The following is a 14,618-nucleotide window of genomic DNA, read 5'->3' on the forward strand; positions in this document are numbered from 1 at the left end:
ACTTTGCTCGGCTTAGCATCAAATTCTTTTCTCGTAAGCGTTGCAATGTTGCACGAAGAGCTTTGTCGTGTTCAGCTTGGGTACGGCCATAAACAATGATGTCATCAGACATGTTGTCAGCATTAGGTATATCTTGCAATACCTGGCTGATGATGTGCTGGAATACCTCGGCAGCACTGTTGATACCAAAACTCAGGCGCTTGTACCTATACAGACCTCGATGTGTCGTAAACGTTGTGATGAAGCGGCTCTCATCATCAAGTTCAAGCTGATGATAGCCCTTGTTTAAATCTAACTTGCTGAATATAGTTGCACCATTCAAGCGGTAGATCATATCATCTACAGTCGGTGTAGGATGGCGTTCACGCATTATTGCCTTGTTGGGAACACGCATGTCCACACAAATGCGTATCTCATCTGGATTCTTCGGCTTTGGTGGAGTGACAATTGGGCTTACCCATGGTGTTGGGCCTGTTACTGGTTCAATGATATCTAGTTCTATCAGCCTATCCAGTTCAGCATCGACTTTCTTGCGAGTATGGAATGGTTGTCGGCGATGTGGTTGGGCAACTGGAATTACATCTGGGTTGATATGAAGATGTACTTTGCTATCAGTATAACAACCTATGGATTTAAATCGATCAGAAAATTCAGCAACAATACCATCAACATTGTTTGCAGATTCCACTGCTACAGCATTAGAAAGCTGAAGTAGCCCCAATTTGGTTGAAGTCTTGTAACTGAGTAAAGACTCCTTTGCATTCCTAACAACATGGAATGTAGTAATGAGCATTGCATTCTTTGACTTAATCTCTGCAGTGAAAGTTCCAATCACTGGCAAGGCTAACTTCGAAGCATAGGCAGTGGCTTTACCATTGTATGTTTCTAGCTTTGGGAACTGTTTTCTAAATTTTTCATAGTGGCACTCAGCCATGGTGTCAATGTTTGATCCAGTGTCAATAAGAACCTTGAGACAAATACCAGCAATGTATACACATGTCTCTGGGTTGTTTGGAAGATCATTCCATTCTGTGATTGCTTGTACTCCATAAGTATAATCACATTCACTGTCAACTGAGACTGGTTGTAATGAAATGTTGTCTTGTATATTATTAACATTCTGGATATGAGGTGCAATATTGTGTTTACCACCTCGACCCCTATGACCTGATCCTCGTACAGTGCTTTTATTCATTGACTGTGGTTTCTTTAGTGCGGAACGACACATAGCACCAAAATGACCTAGTTTTCCACACTCATAGCACTTCTTACCTTGAGCAGGACAAACATTATCTTGGTGTGGGTAGTCTCCTCCACAATTGTAACATTTATTGTTGACACCCTCTGATGTGGGTCGTTGTGACTGCTTGAGCCTTGTTCCTTGACCCCAGTTGTGACGTGGTTCTCGGCTAAATTTACTGTTAGGTTTGCCATGATATCTTCTTTGATCACGGTGTCCTCCCTGAACCTTACGTACCTCATCACTGTTAGTAACAGTGGCAGAACCGTTATTAGCACTGCACTCCATGACACGAGCATCACGTGCAGCATCTTCCATTCGACGAGCAATATCCAGTATCTTGGTAAGAGAACTTTCATCACCAACAAGTTCTAGAGCTCTTCGACGGAGACGTGTAAATGTGCAAGTTTCAATTATTTGCTGTTTGATTTCTTTGTCAACATCAGCAAACTCACAATGGGCTGCTAAACCCTGCAGACGTGTGTGGTATTGATCCACAGTTTCATTAGAGAGTTGTTTTGCTCTCCTGAAATGCATAATTTCCATAGCAGTATTTTGCCTTGGTTTGAAATGCTCTGTTAGTTTGGCTTTGGCAGTGTCATAATCTTTGGCACCACCAGTGTCTTTCAGTGTGTCAAAGATGTCACAAACTCTATCACCTGCATACTGAAGTAGAAAGGCACGCTTTCTTTCAGCACTTTTGATGTCAGAAACTATCAACAAATTTTCAAACTTTTTAAGCCATTTGACCCACCTCTGTGACAGGTTTGTCTGGTCACAGTCAGAATCAAATGCAGGAAACTGAGGTATATTTGCCATTTTTACTGAATAAATGTAACTTATCACTTAAATGTTCCTCAGAATATTAAACACTTACTGCACTGTATATGTTAGTCAAGAATTCACTGTAATTACTTTAATTTTGCAAAGCACACAAGCATTTTAATGCAAAAGTTCAAAACAGTGCACAATATAGCAACTGACTTCTTACCTAGCCCTTGTGTACATGTGTTGTTCCTACTCACAGCAGCAGCACAGCAGTTGGCACAGCAGTTGTTACAGCAGTCAGTTCAGTGTGATGAATTTTGTAGCACGAAGCGTCGTTTCGTAACCAAAACATCAGGTTTTGTACACATCAAAGCGTCGTTTCGTACACAACGTCGGCAGATTCCTCAGTACACAGTTTCTTCAGCACAGCTTTGGTAGCACACAGCTTGGGTAGCACACAGCATTGGTTAGCACACAGCATCGTTTAGCACACAGCATCGTTTAGCACACAGCATTGGTTAGCACACAGCATCGGTTAGCATACAGCATCGGGTATGGCGCTCACAGCTTCTCTTCCTCCTCCAGGCAGCATGCTTCTCCCTTGTGTTTGAAACTGAACAAATACCTGCGTTCACAGTTCATCCTCGTCGCCAATGTGGTGTTTGTGTGTTACTGAGGAAGTCTTGGTTGTAGGGTTGATGTAAAGTCATGACTTGGTTACTGACTTTAATACTTAATATGATTACATGACTAGTAGCTACCAAGCTTGGCGGGCGTCCTGTACGCTCTTGTTTACCTTCTGTCTCTCTCTGGCGTCCCAGCCGCCGCACATAGAAAACGGATGGTACCATTTTCTGTGAACATGACAGTCTTGGACACAAATATGTTCCATGCTAAATGTAGAGGAATCAGCTGAGTATTCCTCAAATAAAATAAGTTGCCTCAGCTTATAAGGTAAATAAAATAAGCATTTCTCAAATAAGTAGCTGCCTCACCTCACTGCCTTACTGCTACATAGCCTTCCCGGCATGGTGCCTTCTTTTGATAATTACTTGTTCCACACCCAAATTGTATAACAGGAAGAGGTCTTGGACCCCTACTTCCCTCTCTCTTTTTTAATAATCTATATAGTCATAATTATAGCTTTAAGTATTCAATGAATAAAGTTTTTGACATTTTTACCCTTTTCCTTACCTAACATCATTTGTGCAGCATATTTTTATTTTATGTCTCACCCAGATTTAATTTCAAAATAAAACCAAACTAAATAAATTAGAAATGGGTATGTATAACTAAGGTACACCCTTACTACTAGGTGAACAGGGGCATTTGGTGATAGTAAATGATCCCATCAGGCAGGGCTCATCACCTCTCATATTTCATGTTCACCAGTGTTTATTTACTTAATAACTACTGGTATAATATCTTGCTATTATAAAACTAATTCTACTATCATCAAACACATATTTACTTCAAGTTTCAAGCAGAGAATGCATATATAACTAACACGAAGGACTCCTCTCCACTAGATTCACCAGCTATAATATTTTGGTCATGTTCCAATATCATAAATCGATCCCAGTGTTATGTAGTAGAGAAAAAATGACTTATATCCAGTTTACGTAAAGCTACGAGTGGTCGAAACCACACTTAAATCCCGGAATGAACTTACGAAGGTTTTTCCACTTAGGGTAGTTAATTGAATACGGACGTAGCCGCCATGAAGGTGCTAAGACGGAAAACGCTCTTAGCTAAGAGGAAAAACCTTCGTAAGTACCTTCCTGAATCCAGCCCCTGGCCCGCCGCCTGCAGAGCGCCAGGCGCTCAGAGATACATAGCGCTCTGTTGAGAGCGGACGTGTGCCGATTGAGCTCTCGAGTTCCGAGGTCTAGGATCCTCCTTAAGTGATATACACAGCCTGACAAGTATATAGTGACTACCAAGGACTGCAGTACCTCAGGGAAGTGCGAGGAAGCCTAATCCAGCGGTGTAAGGGCGCCGTGGACCGTGAGTTGATTTGTCTTGGAGAAGTTGAGAGAGAGTTACTACAGTTGGAGGAGTGAGTGACTCGCCGTCAGTGGAACTCCAAAGCATTCAGAGCTGTTGTGATTGGATCACGCCCACCAGGAACTCAGAAGGGAGGAGATGCATCCTGATCCTTGAGTGTGGTCTAGGTGAAGGAGTGCTTGAGGGCACGACGTGTGCAGTGACGACTGGACGAGCCAACGCCCAGGAACTTCACTCAGGGAATGAGCACGGAGATGAAGAGGATCTTCACGACGCCATGGATGCTTCTGGAACGCTGAGGAACGACGCGAGGAACGGAGTACCCAGCGAACGGCGACTGGAGCCTAGGCGTCTGAGGACAGAATAAGTTAAGGTATATCATTTTTCCCTCCCATATTTCCCTTGGTTGTTAGGCAAGATAGGCCTATTATTATGCTTAGGCATTTATTAGAGTGCATATAAGTCATAGGAGAAGATTAGGCTGTGGGACAGCAGGTGTATATCATTCTACTGTGTGGTGAAGACAGCGTGTGGCCGGCCTGTGAAGAATTGAGGGACGACGCTGATGGAGCCGCCCAGTGAAGGGGCCAGTGATCCCTTTAATTCATCAGCTGATGCAAGCTGCTGGCGGCCACCAGAGGAGCGCTGCTGTCACCATTATTATTATTATTTCCATAAGTCCATACATGTATCTCGTGTATTGTAGTTTATATTGAGTAAACTTTTTATTATTTTATCACTGCTTTTGGTGTAACCTCCATCTCATTGAGCTTTGTGGATAAATGACATATGAGTATACTGTACTGTTACTGGCATGACATAGAGAGAGACCTTGTGTTGGCAACACAATACTAGATTTGAACACTGGTACTGGCATTCCCTAGAGAGTGACCCTGAGAGGGCAACATGAATATACATTTGAATTCTAGTACTGGCAGCATATAGTACGGTCCTAGGCTGCTGTAAATATATTATATTCGAACTAACGGCGTTGCTGGGAAGTGGAGAGAATTACCCAGCTGGCGGCCAGAAGGTAAAAGGAGGAAGTGAGGCTACGGCCAGAAGTCCGGCAAATTCCCTGCACGCATATGTGGGCATGCCCGGTGGGAGAGTCACATACTGCAGGATTGAGCTTAGCAGTGTGGGCTGGCGCTTCTCCTCTCCCCCTTGGGTCCAAGGTCAAATGGTGGCCGGTCTTGAGGAATTACTAGGAGACCTCCCTGGGGGTTATATGTAATACCCCTAGTGGAGGGAGTGAAGTCCCACGGCGTGAGGTTATAGGATCAGTAGCAAATTCCCACGTTGTTTAACTGTAACCTCATGTAACACAAGGCCAAGGTGAGTGGCGCGTGACACCACGCATACTGAGGCTGGTGTATTGATGTACTCAAACTATTCAGTGATATCTGGGCAATAGCTTGAAAAACCTCCTTGTATGCTTATTATATGTAATGCTACATAAATGCTCTATAGGAAACATTATGTTGACCATGATGGAGAATGTATACCTTTAGGTCTCGGATGTATTACTCACATGCATACTGTGTAATTTCCATTTCTTCAACGCATTTGTGGCATTATGGTTCAGAGTTTGTGACCTTATTTGTGTTATTTGACTGCAAGGATTATTGTCATGTTGACGTAATGTATACCATGGATCATTTCTACTGTTGTGCATCATTTATACCAGGTGGTAGGTGCTTTTATATGTCTTAGTGAAGTGGTATTCTGAGGAACTTAATTAAATAATGCCAAGGTGCTGTATATGATATTGTTTCCTCATACCTCATTTTTTACTGGTTGTGACACCACCACCCTGTATTGGTATTAGCAGCATAATAGGCGCTAGTGTCCCACTGCACCAGGATAGAGCCTGGTGTCAGCTAGTGCTGATTTTATGCAGTTTCCAGACCTGTGTTGTTGATCATGCCCAACTGTTGAGAAGCTGGATAAGAAATTGTGTGTGAGCTAGTAGACTGTTTTCTTTTTTTTTAATGTTATGTGGATTTATATTAATGCCCAGTAAACTGGAATATTTTTTTGCTAGCCTTTCACTTCCCTAGAGCATTGATTGATATTTGGCCAGGCTATGTTTTCCAGTGATGCTGAAGGTTATTCCCTCATAACACTAAAGTGGGGGCACCTACCGTGAGCTGTCATAACATAACATTTATGTGGGGTCCCTGTCCGGGATCTCATAACAAACTGCTTCAACCTCATTTTCTTTAAGATTATAACGCATTGTATACTTTATTCCCAAAAAGACATGGTCACATTTACCCAAGGGAGGAGGGTACTGAATGTCAAATATATCTTCCTCTTTCCGGGTAAATATCGAATCCAGCATAGAATACGAAAGTCTTGGTGTAAATTTTTACATAAATTTCACAAATTACATGAGTGTGGGTTTTTATCCTCTGTTATTATGTCTGCGAGAAGACATTATCGTTGTTATTATTAGTATTTGATTATTTCAATGCACACAGAAATCACAGTAATGTGATATATCAAATGAACAAATAGCTTTATTTGTTCATTTTACATACCACGTTATTGTGATTTCTCTATTGTGACGGTGTTCCCCCCCTTATATTTCTCCCACGCCAGCTGCAAGAGTCATATCTACTTTACCCGAACGTTCTCTGCCTTCCAGAGAACAATTTGACATATGTGGGAGCATGAGGTGTTCTCGCATAGGAGAGAAATTAACTAAAGAAGAGTATTTTGGCCAGAGACTTAGGCCCTTTTGGACGCCAAGGTGGCGCCGACTCCTACACGTTCGCGGCAAAATGTTGTGATGTCAGTGGCACCAGATTGACCAAGAACGGTGACGTGGTACAGGGAGCCAATGAGAAACGCCCCTGGCAAGTGTGACGTCACGAGTGGAGGTAGGTCCGGCCCGTGCGACCCGTGGCGCCAGGAATTAGATGCGAAACGTCGTCAAGGGCGGACGTGCGATAGGGGGTCCTGTCAGTCTGACAGTATTCGCCCCTCTCCAGTGAATATACACATCACCAGTGGTCTGCGAGCATCCTGTGAGGTCTTCCTAAACTCCATGAGGCGGACAGAAGAAGGAATTGACAGGAAACGAGCAACAAGTGCTCCAGTGACAGGTGCTTAGCAAGAGTGAAGCCTGGGCAGTGACGTCAGGGACGACTGTACAGTTTCACCAGTCGGGTGATGGCGTAGCGGCTGGGCCAGTTCACCGTGAGGAAGGAGAAGAACAAACTAGCTGGGAATACGAACGACTGCAGCCGGGAGTAAGGACTGCCGACGTAGTTGTGAGGAGGAGGCGACGGCCAGGAGACCGACTCCAACCCTTCAAGAGGTTGTAGAGGAGCATGGAGCCTGCAGAGAGAAGCAGTACGGAGAAGACACGCTTTTGGGTGTTGGTTGAGGTCCTGGGAAGAGCATCAGTGTGTGTGGGGTTGTTCCCCTACAGCAAGTCGTGAGCCGGGACCAGGAGCTTCAATTCAACCCTCAACAGAGGACGAGTCCACATCATTTATGGTGGAAGTAGGTAATTCAGTTTTCCCTCCCATTCCCCTTTAGTTAGCGATTAGCCAGAGTATCTTCTATGTCATGAGCAAGGCTCACCAATGTCTATGTTTCTAGTATGACATAGTTATGAAGGGAGATGCTATAGAGCTCTCACGAGATACATATTTGGTGTGTGATTGCACCTGTGGTTTGATGAAGAGATTACTGTGACGAGGACATTTATATTTATATGTCATTTATATTATAAGTTCGTGCCAGAGGTTATGTGTATAAATATACAATTTATTAGTGTAAGGCTGTGTGCCTAGAGTTACCTCGTTATTATAAATATTGGTAAAGTGAACTATATATATTGGAGTTATTAAATAGTATATTCATATGTCTAGTGGTTAACTGTGATTATGCCAGTGTTGTGATATACTGTGAATATAAGGGAATAATAGGCGCCTCACGACAATAGTGTGAGTATAGTAAGGTAGTGAGCAGTGTGAGGACAGTGAGGAGAGTGAGTGGGCGTGGCATCTCGTGAGCTGCCAAACGTTCGATAACACTGCATGTGGAGCTGGGAACGCACGTCAACTGGGAGTGTTGCCATTCCCGCAGTGTTCCAGAATTGTGAAGAGGCGGAGAGAAGGCTGCTCATTTATTCCTTTGCCATGTTGTTGATGCAGAGTTGTGATTCTTTGATCTTTTAAGTAAACTACAAACCACCACCGTGTTTGTGTCAACCCTCTATTACCTTGTTGCTATTGAGACTATCTAAGAGTGAGTGATTTAAACATATACTTACCTGTTACCAAATTGATTAGTATTCCCTGGGGCCACTACTATATTACTACTATTCCACTGAGGTGTTACTGGACACGGTAAGCACCAGTTGGCGACCTATAGTGAGTGGTAGAGCCCTCTGTCGGGACGGGCACATGATCAAGTGAAGTGGTCATGTTCTCACTCGTCTTTACGCTACGAGGCCAGCCGGAGACAGACTGAGAGACTCTCCTAGTGAACAGTGGCACCGTGAGGATCGAGTGCAGACCCATGGGGGCTACCGTAAGTAACGTTTATCACTACTAATACTTGGTGGTGACTGGCTAGAGAGAGAGACACCCCGACATTGGCGACCTTGCCAGGATAACGATTACGATTGTGGTGCTTGATAGTGGCCAAAGGTATTAGGTACAGGTAACAGGTATTCACTCATAGCACAAGTATGGAGGACGAGAAGGTAGCAAGGTTTATTGACACCAGGGATGAACAGGTGCTGGAGGATTGCACCAAGGCGCAGCTGCAGTTAATACCTGACCACTTTGGAATCCAGTTGAGATCCTCCGAAGTGGGAGAAAGGAGGCTTGAGTTTGCGGCACGGGCTCAAGGCCCAAGATGAGGCTTCAAGGGAGGAACGGCCACAGACACCTGCCAGTGCAAGGGGGAATTTAAGCATTGGTGGAAGCAGTAGGGGATCCAGCGGCAGCTGTTGCAGCATCAAGCTGGAGACGATGAAGCTGCAGCTGGAGGCACAGCTGCGCAGGGAAGGACGAGAAGCACAGCTGAAGCGTGAAGAACGAGAAGCACAGCTGAAGCGTGAAGAATGAGAAGCACAGCTGAGACGGGAAGAGCGTGAGCACAAAGCACAGCTGAGACGGGAGGAGCGCGAGCTGGAAGCCAAGCTGAAGCGGCAAGAGATTGAAACCAGCAGAGAGGTTGAGCTGAAGCGGGCTGAACTATGGCTAGCCCCACCTGCACCCCTACAGCAGGAGGACCACCGGGTACAAGAGCAAGATTTATCGGTCTTTGTGCCTAATGAAGCTGAGGGCTTCTTTGACCATTTCGAGAGGGTAGCTACCTTGAAGAAGTTGCCTAGAGCAGAGCGGGCGGAGCTGGTCCAGAGTAGGCTCACAGGTGAAGTTCGCGAGGCTTACAACATGCTTGACCTCGAGGAATGCACCAATTATGATGCAGTGAAGAGAGCAGTGCTTCACTCATTTAAGCTGACTCCAGAGTGTTACAGGAAAAGGTTCCAGGAATGTACCCGTTTGCCAGGTAAATCTTATGCAGAGACGGTGAGGGACATGGAAAGAAGATTTCTGAAGTGGTTGAAAGCTGAAGGAGCTAAGTCAGCTGAGGACATCAAACAGCTAATGGTCATGGAAAAATTTATGCCCATGCTTTCTCCTGAGATCAGGATTAGAGTCAAGGAGGCGGACATAAAAGACCTGAGGGCTGCTGCCGACAGAGCCAACATGTTGGAGGAAGCCTTGCGACCACGCAGAGAGGGACCGCACAGGCCGCCGGTGTACTCTGGCTATGGGAGTGGTTTTAGGAAAACGGATGGATGGAGGATAGGAACGAGTTCTCCCAAGTCCCACCTCTCGAGTGGAGACAGTAGGGGACTGAAAAGTTCTGTGGAACCAGTCAAGAAGCCCCAAGCTGAGAGTGCTGGATCTGTTGTTTGTCAAGGGACGCTACGAGGGAGACGACGGAAGGCGCGAGGAAGACCCACGGAGCGGCGGTCTCTGGAGGCGTTACCCAGGGGGAGCGGTGGTGGAAGGTCATCGCCAAGACGAGTCCGCTGCTACAACTGTGGAGGATATGGGCATTTCGCACGGGATTGCAAACGCCCTAAGCAGCGTGGGAACGTTGCTTTTGTTAGGATAGAAGACCAAGTGACCGAGAACGTGCGGGGTGAGTCTGTACCAAGTGTGGAGAAGAAAATTCACCCGTTCGTGTGTGAGAGGACGGTATGGATGGGGGAGGCAGACCCCGTTCCTGTGAAGATATTGAGAGACACCGGGGCTGATTTTACCCTGGTGAGTAGAACCCTGTTCCCCGAGGGTTATGAGAATACCAGTGTGGGGGCAGCTGTTGTGACCACTGTGGGAGGCCCAGTGAGGATGCCCCTGCACAAGGTAACATTGGATTCTGATTATGGCTGTCAGACCCTAGTGGTGGGGGTCTGCGCCTCAATGCCCAAGATGGAGGCGCAAGTCATCCTTGGGAATGACGCCTGTGGAGGATGTGTCCTCCCTAACCTCGTGAAGGGCGAGGAGTGCTTGGAGCAATACAGAAAGGCGGAGTATTAGACGCCTGTGAGAACGGGAAGGGATTCGCCGAGGTGGCGTTCCCTGTATGTGCTGTGATCCCAAGGCGGTGCAACGAGCACAGAGTGAATGAATCTGATGGGGCTGAAGAAGAGACATCTGACAGCCTGGGGGTCGATCACCTCTTCGTGGAACTCGGAGAACATGTGGAGGGCGAATGCAACCCTGGATGGTGAGCTACCGGTGACCCTCGCCAGTTCTTTTGGGGTGGACCGCGCTCGTCTGGGGGAGTTACAGCAGGTGGAGTTCCCAGAGTTGATTCGGGAGGCCAAAGGAGGACGTGCTGGCCCTGAGAGTGCCACACATTTTTATCTGCAAAATGAGATGCTGATGAGACAATGGAGGCCTGTGAGAATGGAGGCCAAAGAGGAATCACTAGGTATGAGGCACCAGGTAGTGTTGCCGGCCCAGTGCAGAGCGGCAGTGCTGGATCTGTCACACTCTGTGGATTCTGCAGGTCACCTGAGAGTGACCAAGACTCTATGCAAGATCAGGGACCATTTCTACTGGCCGGGTATGGACGCCGATGTGAGGCGTCACTGTAAGACTTGATTACCTTGCCAGCGAGCAGGAAAGAGTGTACCAGCGATACCAAAGGCCCCGTTAGTCCCTGTTACTGCATTTGGGCCAGCTTTTGAACGACTGTTGGTCGACGGGGTAGGACCGTTGCTACGGACGAGGAAGGGAAACACCTACCTGATGACCATCATGTGTGCGGCGACAAGGTTCCCGGAAGCAATCCCGATGCGATGCTTGACGTCAAAAGGTGTAGCCGGGCAGTTGCAGCGTTTTTTCTCTTGGGTGGGAATGCCCAGGGAAATCCAGATGGACTGTGGGAGCATATTCCAGTCCAAGTGGTTTAGACAGACCGTGTCAAATTAGGGAGTAACTCAGATTCGGTCGTCGCCCTACCGACCGCAGTCGCAAGGGGCAATCGAAAGGTTTCTCTCCACACTGAAAACCATTCTGAGAGTGTTCTGTGCGGAACAAGGAGCCGAGTGGGATGAGGCAGTGTACCCTGCATTGTTTGCTATACGGAACCCTGTAGTGGAGTCACTGGGTTTCTCACCGTTCCAACTGGTATATGGACATGAGATACGGAGTCCTCTATCCGTGCTGAGAGAGCAATGGGCGCCAGGAGTGACCGTGGGAACGGTCAGCGAATATGTGCAGAAATTTAAGGAACGTCTTGCATTGGCAAAAGAACTAGCTGGAAAGCATTTGAAGGTGGCACAGCGAAGGGTGTCAGAGTTGTACTACAAGAAAGCTACGCCAAGAGAGTTCCAGGTTGGGTCCCAGGTTATGGTGTTACTGCCAGGGAAGAGCCGTGTGTCCGAGTCACGATTTGAGGGACCGTATAAGGTGCTAAGATGATTGAGTCCAGTAAGCTATGAAGTCAGCAAGCCGGACAGACCCCGCATGACACAGGTGTGTCATATTGACCATCTGAAGCCTTTCTTCCCTGAAGGAGGAGCCGCCGTGCAGGACGGAACAATGCCACAAGAACTACAGCAGAAAGTGGTCTTATGCGTGCAGGTGAATCAAGAGATTCCAGCAGAGGAAGGAAAATGGTCCAGGGCGGACGGCACCCATCTCTCCAATGCGGAGAGTTTGGAGAATATCGGAGTCAAGCTTCAACACCTGGAAGGAAGACAGAGAGCGGATCTGACGGATCTGTTGAGAGAGAATGCATCTCTTTTACCGACGTGCCCCGACGTTACAAGAGTGTGACTGTTACGGCCCTACTGGGACGCAACCGGGTTCTTCTCTGATGGTATTAGAGTTTTGGAATCCGGCCCCAAGTTAGAAGAGGCTTTCAAGGGGTGTGTTCCGTAATGCAAGTAAAACCAAAGGGGGGAGGGATACAAATGTTCCAGTTTTTTCGATATATTTACCACCACCATATATAAATAAATAACAGTCGCACGCGGGGATTATTACTACATTTATGTACAGTTGTGTCTTCCTCCGAAGACACTGAATGCTCAACGATGCTCACTCTGGGTAGCCCTGGTTCCTTCTTCCGTGGCCCACGATGAATCCACTATGACTCTATGACGAATCTACCCTGGCCACAGGCCAGTCAAATCACAGTCCCACTAGGTGCTTCGTCGTGGAGGCCTTCAACCACAATCCAGCCTGTAGCTGGCAGGTACCGATCAGCTCCGCTGTGTAGGCTACTCCACGACCGATACTAGGGTTGCGAGCCCTAGGCAGGAGCCTCGTGTGACCTGCTGATCACTCTCCTCACTAAGCACACAGTGGCTAGTCTCTTCCACCAGTCAGCCCCGGATAAGGCTATTTCCGACACTGCCACGCCTCAGGCAGGCTATTACACTCTCAACAGAGTTCGTCCGGGGGTGGCTCACAGCTTCTTCAAAGCAGACTCGTGAAGAGACCTTGGCTGCCTTGGGTAGACTGGTCCATCGTCCAACACAGCAGTCCCAGGTCGACTCTGCAATCAGACACGTCATTAATACTGGGACGCTTCACTCACAAGCTTAGACAGAAACGTCCACCCCTTCACTCCATTGATGGCGTTCACTGTCTAAGCACCACCTCACCAGAGGTCAGCAGTGGCTACGTCATGAGCTGACTAGGACAGGAATCCAACACTTATTGCTGGCCTATCCTGTCAACACTAGATGGTGTCGTCCATTTGGAGTGGGTTTCGAGAGCGGACTCACAGACCGCAGTAGAGTGCGGTCCCTGGCAAAGGGAAACAAACAAAACAAGGCCCCAAAATCTGTTGGTTTTACAAATGGGCTACCTGTAAGCATGGGGAATCGGGAAGAATAAATGGAACATGTACACACGATCACCCTAGAAAGTGCAGAAACCTCCTCAATACAGGTAAATGTGCCAAAAGCTGTGAATTCTTTCACCCAGAAATTTGCAAGAACTCTTTGGACAGGAAAGAGTGCTTCAATACTGAATGTCCAGCATTTCATATAAGAGGTACCAGGTGAATAAAACCGACTATCTACCACTATGAAAACAGCCACTACTCCATCGACCAGGAGAATTTTTTAGCAAGAGGGGGAGGAGAAGAATGGCTAAAAATTACCAGACTCTACCACCAACTCGGTCAAATGCTAGAGAGGACGCAAACACAGTGACCTCCTTACCAGAGCCTCAGATATTAACACCAAGTAAAGCATCCAGCACTTCCACTAACACGATAACATCATTTATATTTGCCAACATCCAGGGTATAAAAACACGCAAATCCAACAAAGTTCACTTTATAGATGGTCTCCTTCATGAGGCAAATGCAGTGTTTGCATCCCTAACGGAAACTCACACAAAGGACTACCTTGATGGTGAAATTTGGATCTCAGAATACAATCTCTTCAGAAGTGATAGGAAACACCGGCTTCAGGGTGGAGTCAGCCTCTACATCAAAGACACCCTCATCTGTACTGAGCTGCTAAACACCTCAAATGATATGGTGGAAGTGCTGATAGTCAAAATAGAGATCCTAAATGTAGTTGTTGTCCTTGTATATAAGTCGCCGGAGGCAAACCCTCAGCAGTTTAAAGACCAACTAATAAAAATAGAGCACTGCTTGGAAAACCTCGCAAATCCAGCTCCGAACATCATCCTGCTTGGGGACTTCAACCTACGGCACCTGAAATGGAAGCACCTGGCTAATACAGTAATATCAGAGAGAATACCAGGAAGTAGCCTAAATGAACAGGCACATGCAAATGACCTGCTGCGGATGTGCGATAGGTTTGCCTTAAACTAGCAAATAGTAGAACCAACTAGGAAGGAGAACACGCTGGACCTCATTTTCACTAATAATGATGAGTTGATCGGGAACATAATGATTACAAATACCTGTTACTCAGATCACAACTTAACTGAAGTTCTGACAACCATGGGGAATGGACCTTCAAAACCAGTCCAGATTCCCGGTGGAGGAGATTTCAGCAAATTCAACTTCAATAATAAACAGATAAACTGGGAGCAAATAAACCAGGACTTCACAGAAATAAACT

General features: G+C 46.6%; 2 protein-coding genes across 2 annotated transcripts; both read left to right on the forward strand.

The window, feature by feature from the left end:
* The first annotated feature begins 8,726 nt into the window (after positions 1–8,726).
* On the forward strand, positions 8,727–10,596 carry LOC138364822 (uncharacterized). Its single transcript, XM_069324806.1, has 2 exons — positions 8,727–8,849; positions 9,118–10,596. Exons 1-2 carry the CDS (start codon positions 8,727–8,729, stop codon positions 10,594–10,596), a joined length of 1,602 nt encoding a protein of 533 aa, XP_069180907.1.
* Positions 10,597–10,692: 96 nt separating this feature from the next.
* LOC138364823 (uncharacterized) lies at positions 10,693–11,988 on the forward strand. The gene is made up of 2 exons (XM_069324807.1): positions 10,693–11,142; positions 11,497–11,988. The coding sequence occupies exons 1-2, from the start codon at positions 10,693–10,695 to the stop codon at positions 11,986–11,988; spliced, it is 942 nt and encodes a 313-aa protein (XP_069180908.1).
* Positions 11,989–14,618: the final 2,630 nt, after the last annotated feature.

This window comes from Procambarus clarkii, chromosome 14 (genome assembly GCF_040958095.1).
Source record: "Procambarus clarkii isolate CNS0578487 chromosome 14, FALCON_Pclarkii_2.0, whole genome shotgun sequence".
In the NCBI taxonomy this organism is placed as follows: Eukaryota; Metazoa; Arthropoda; class Malacostraca; order Decapoda; family Cambaridae; genus Procambarus; species Procambarus clarkii.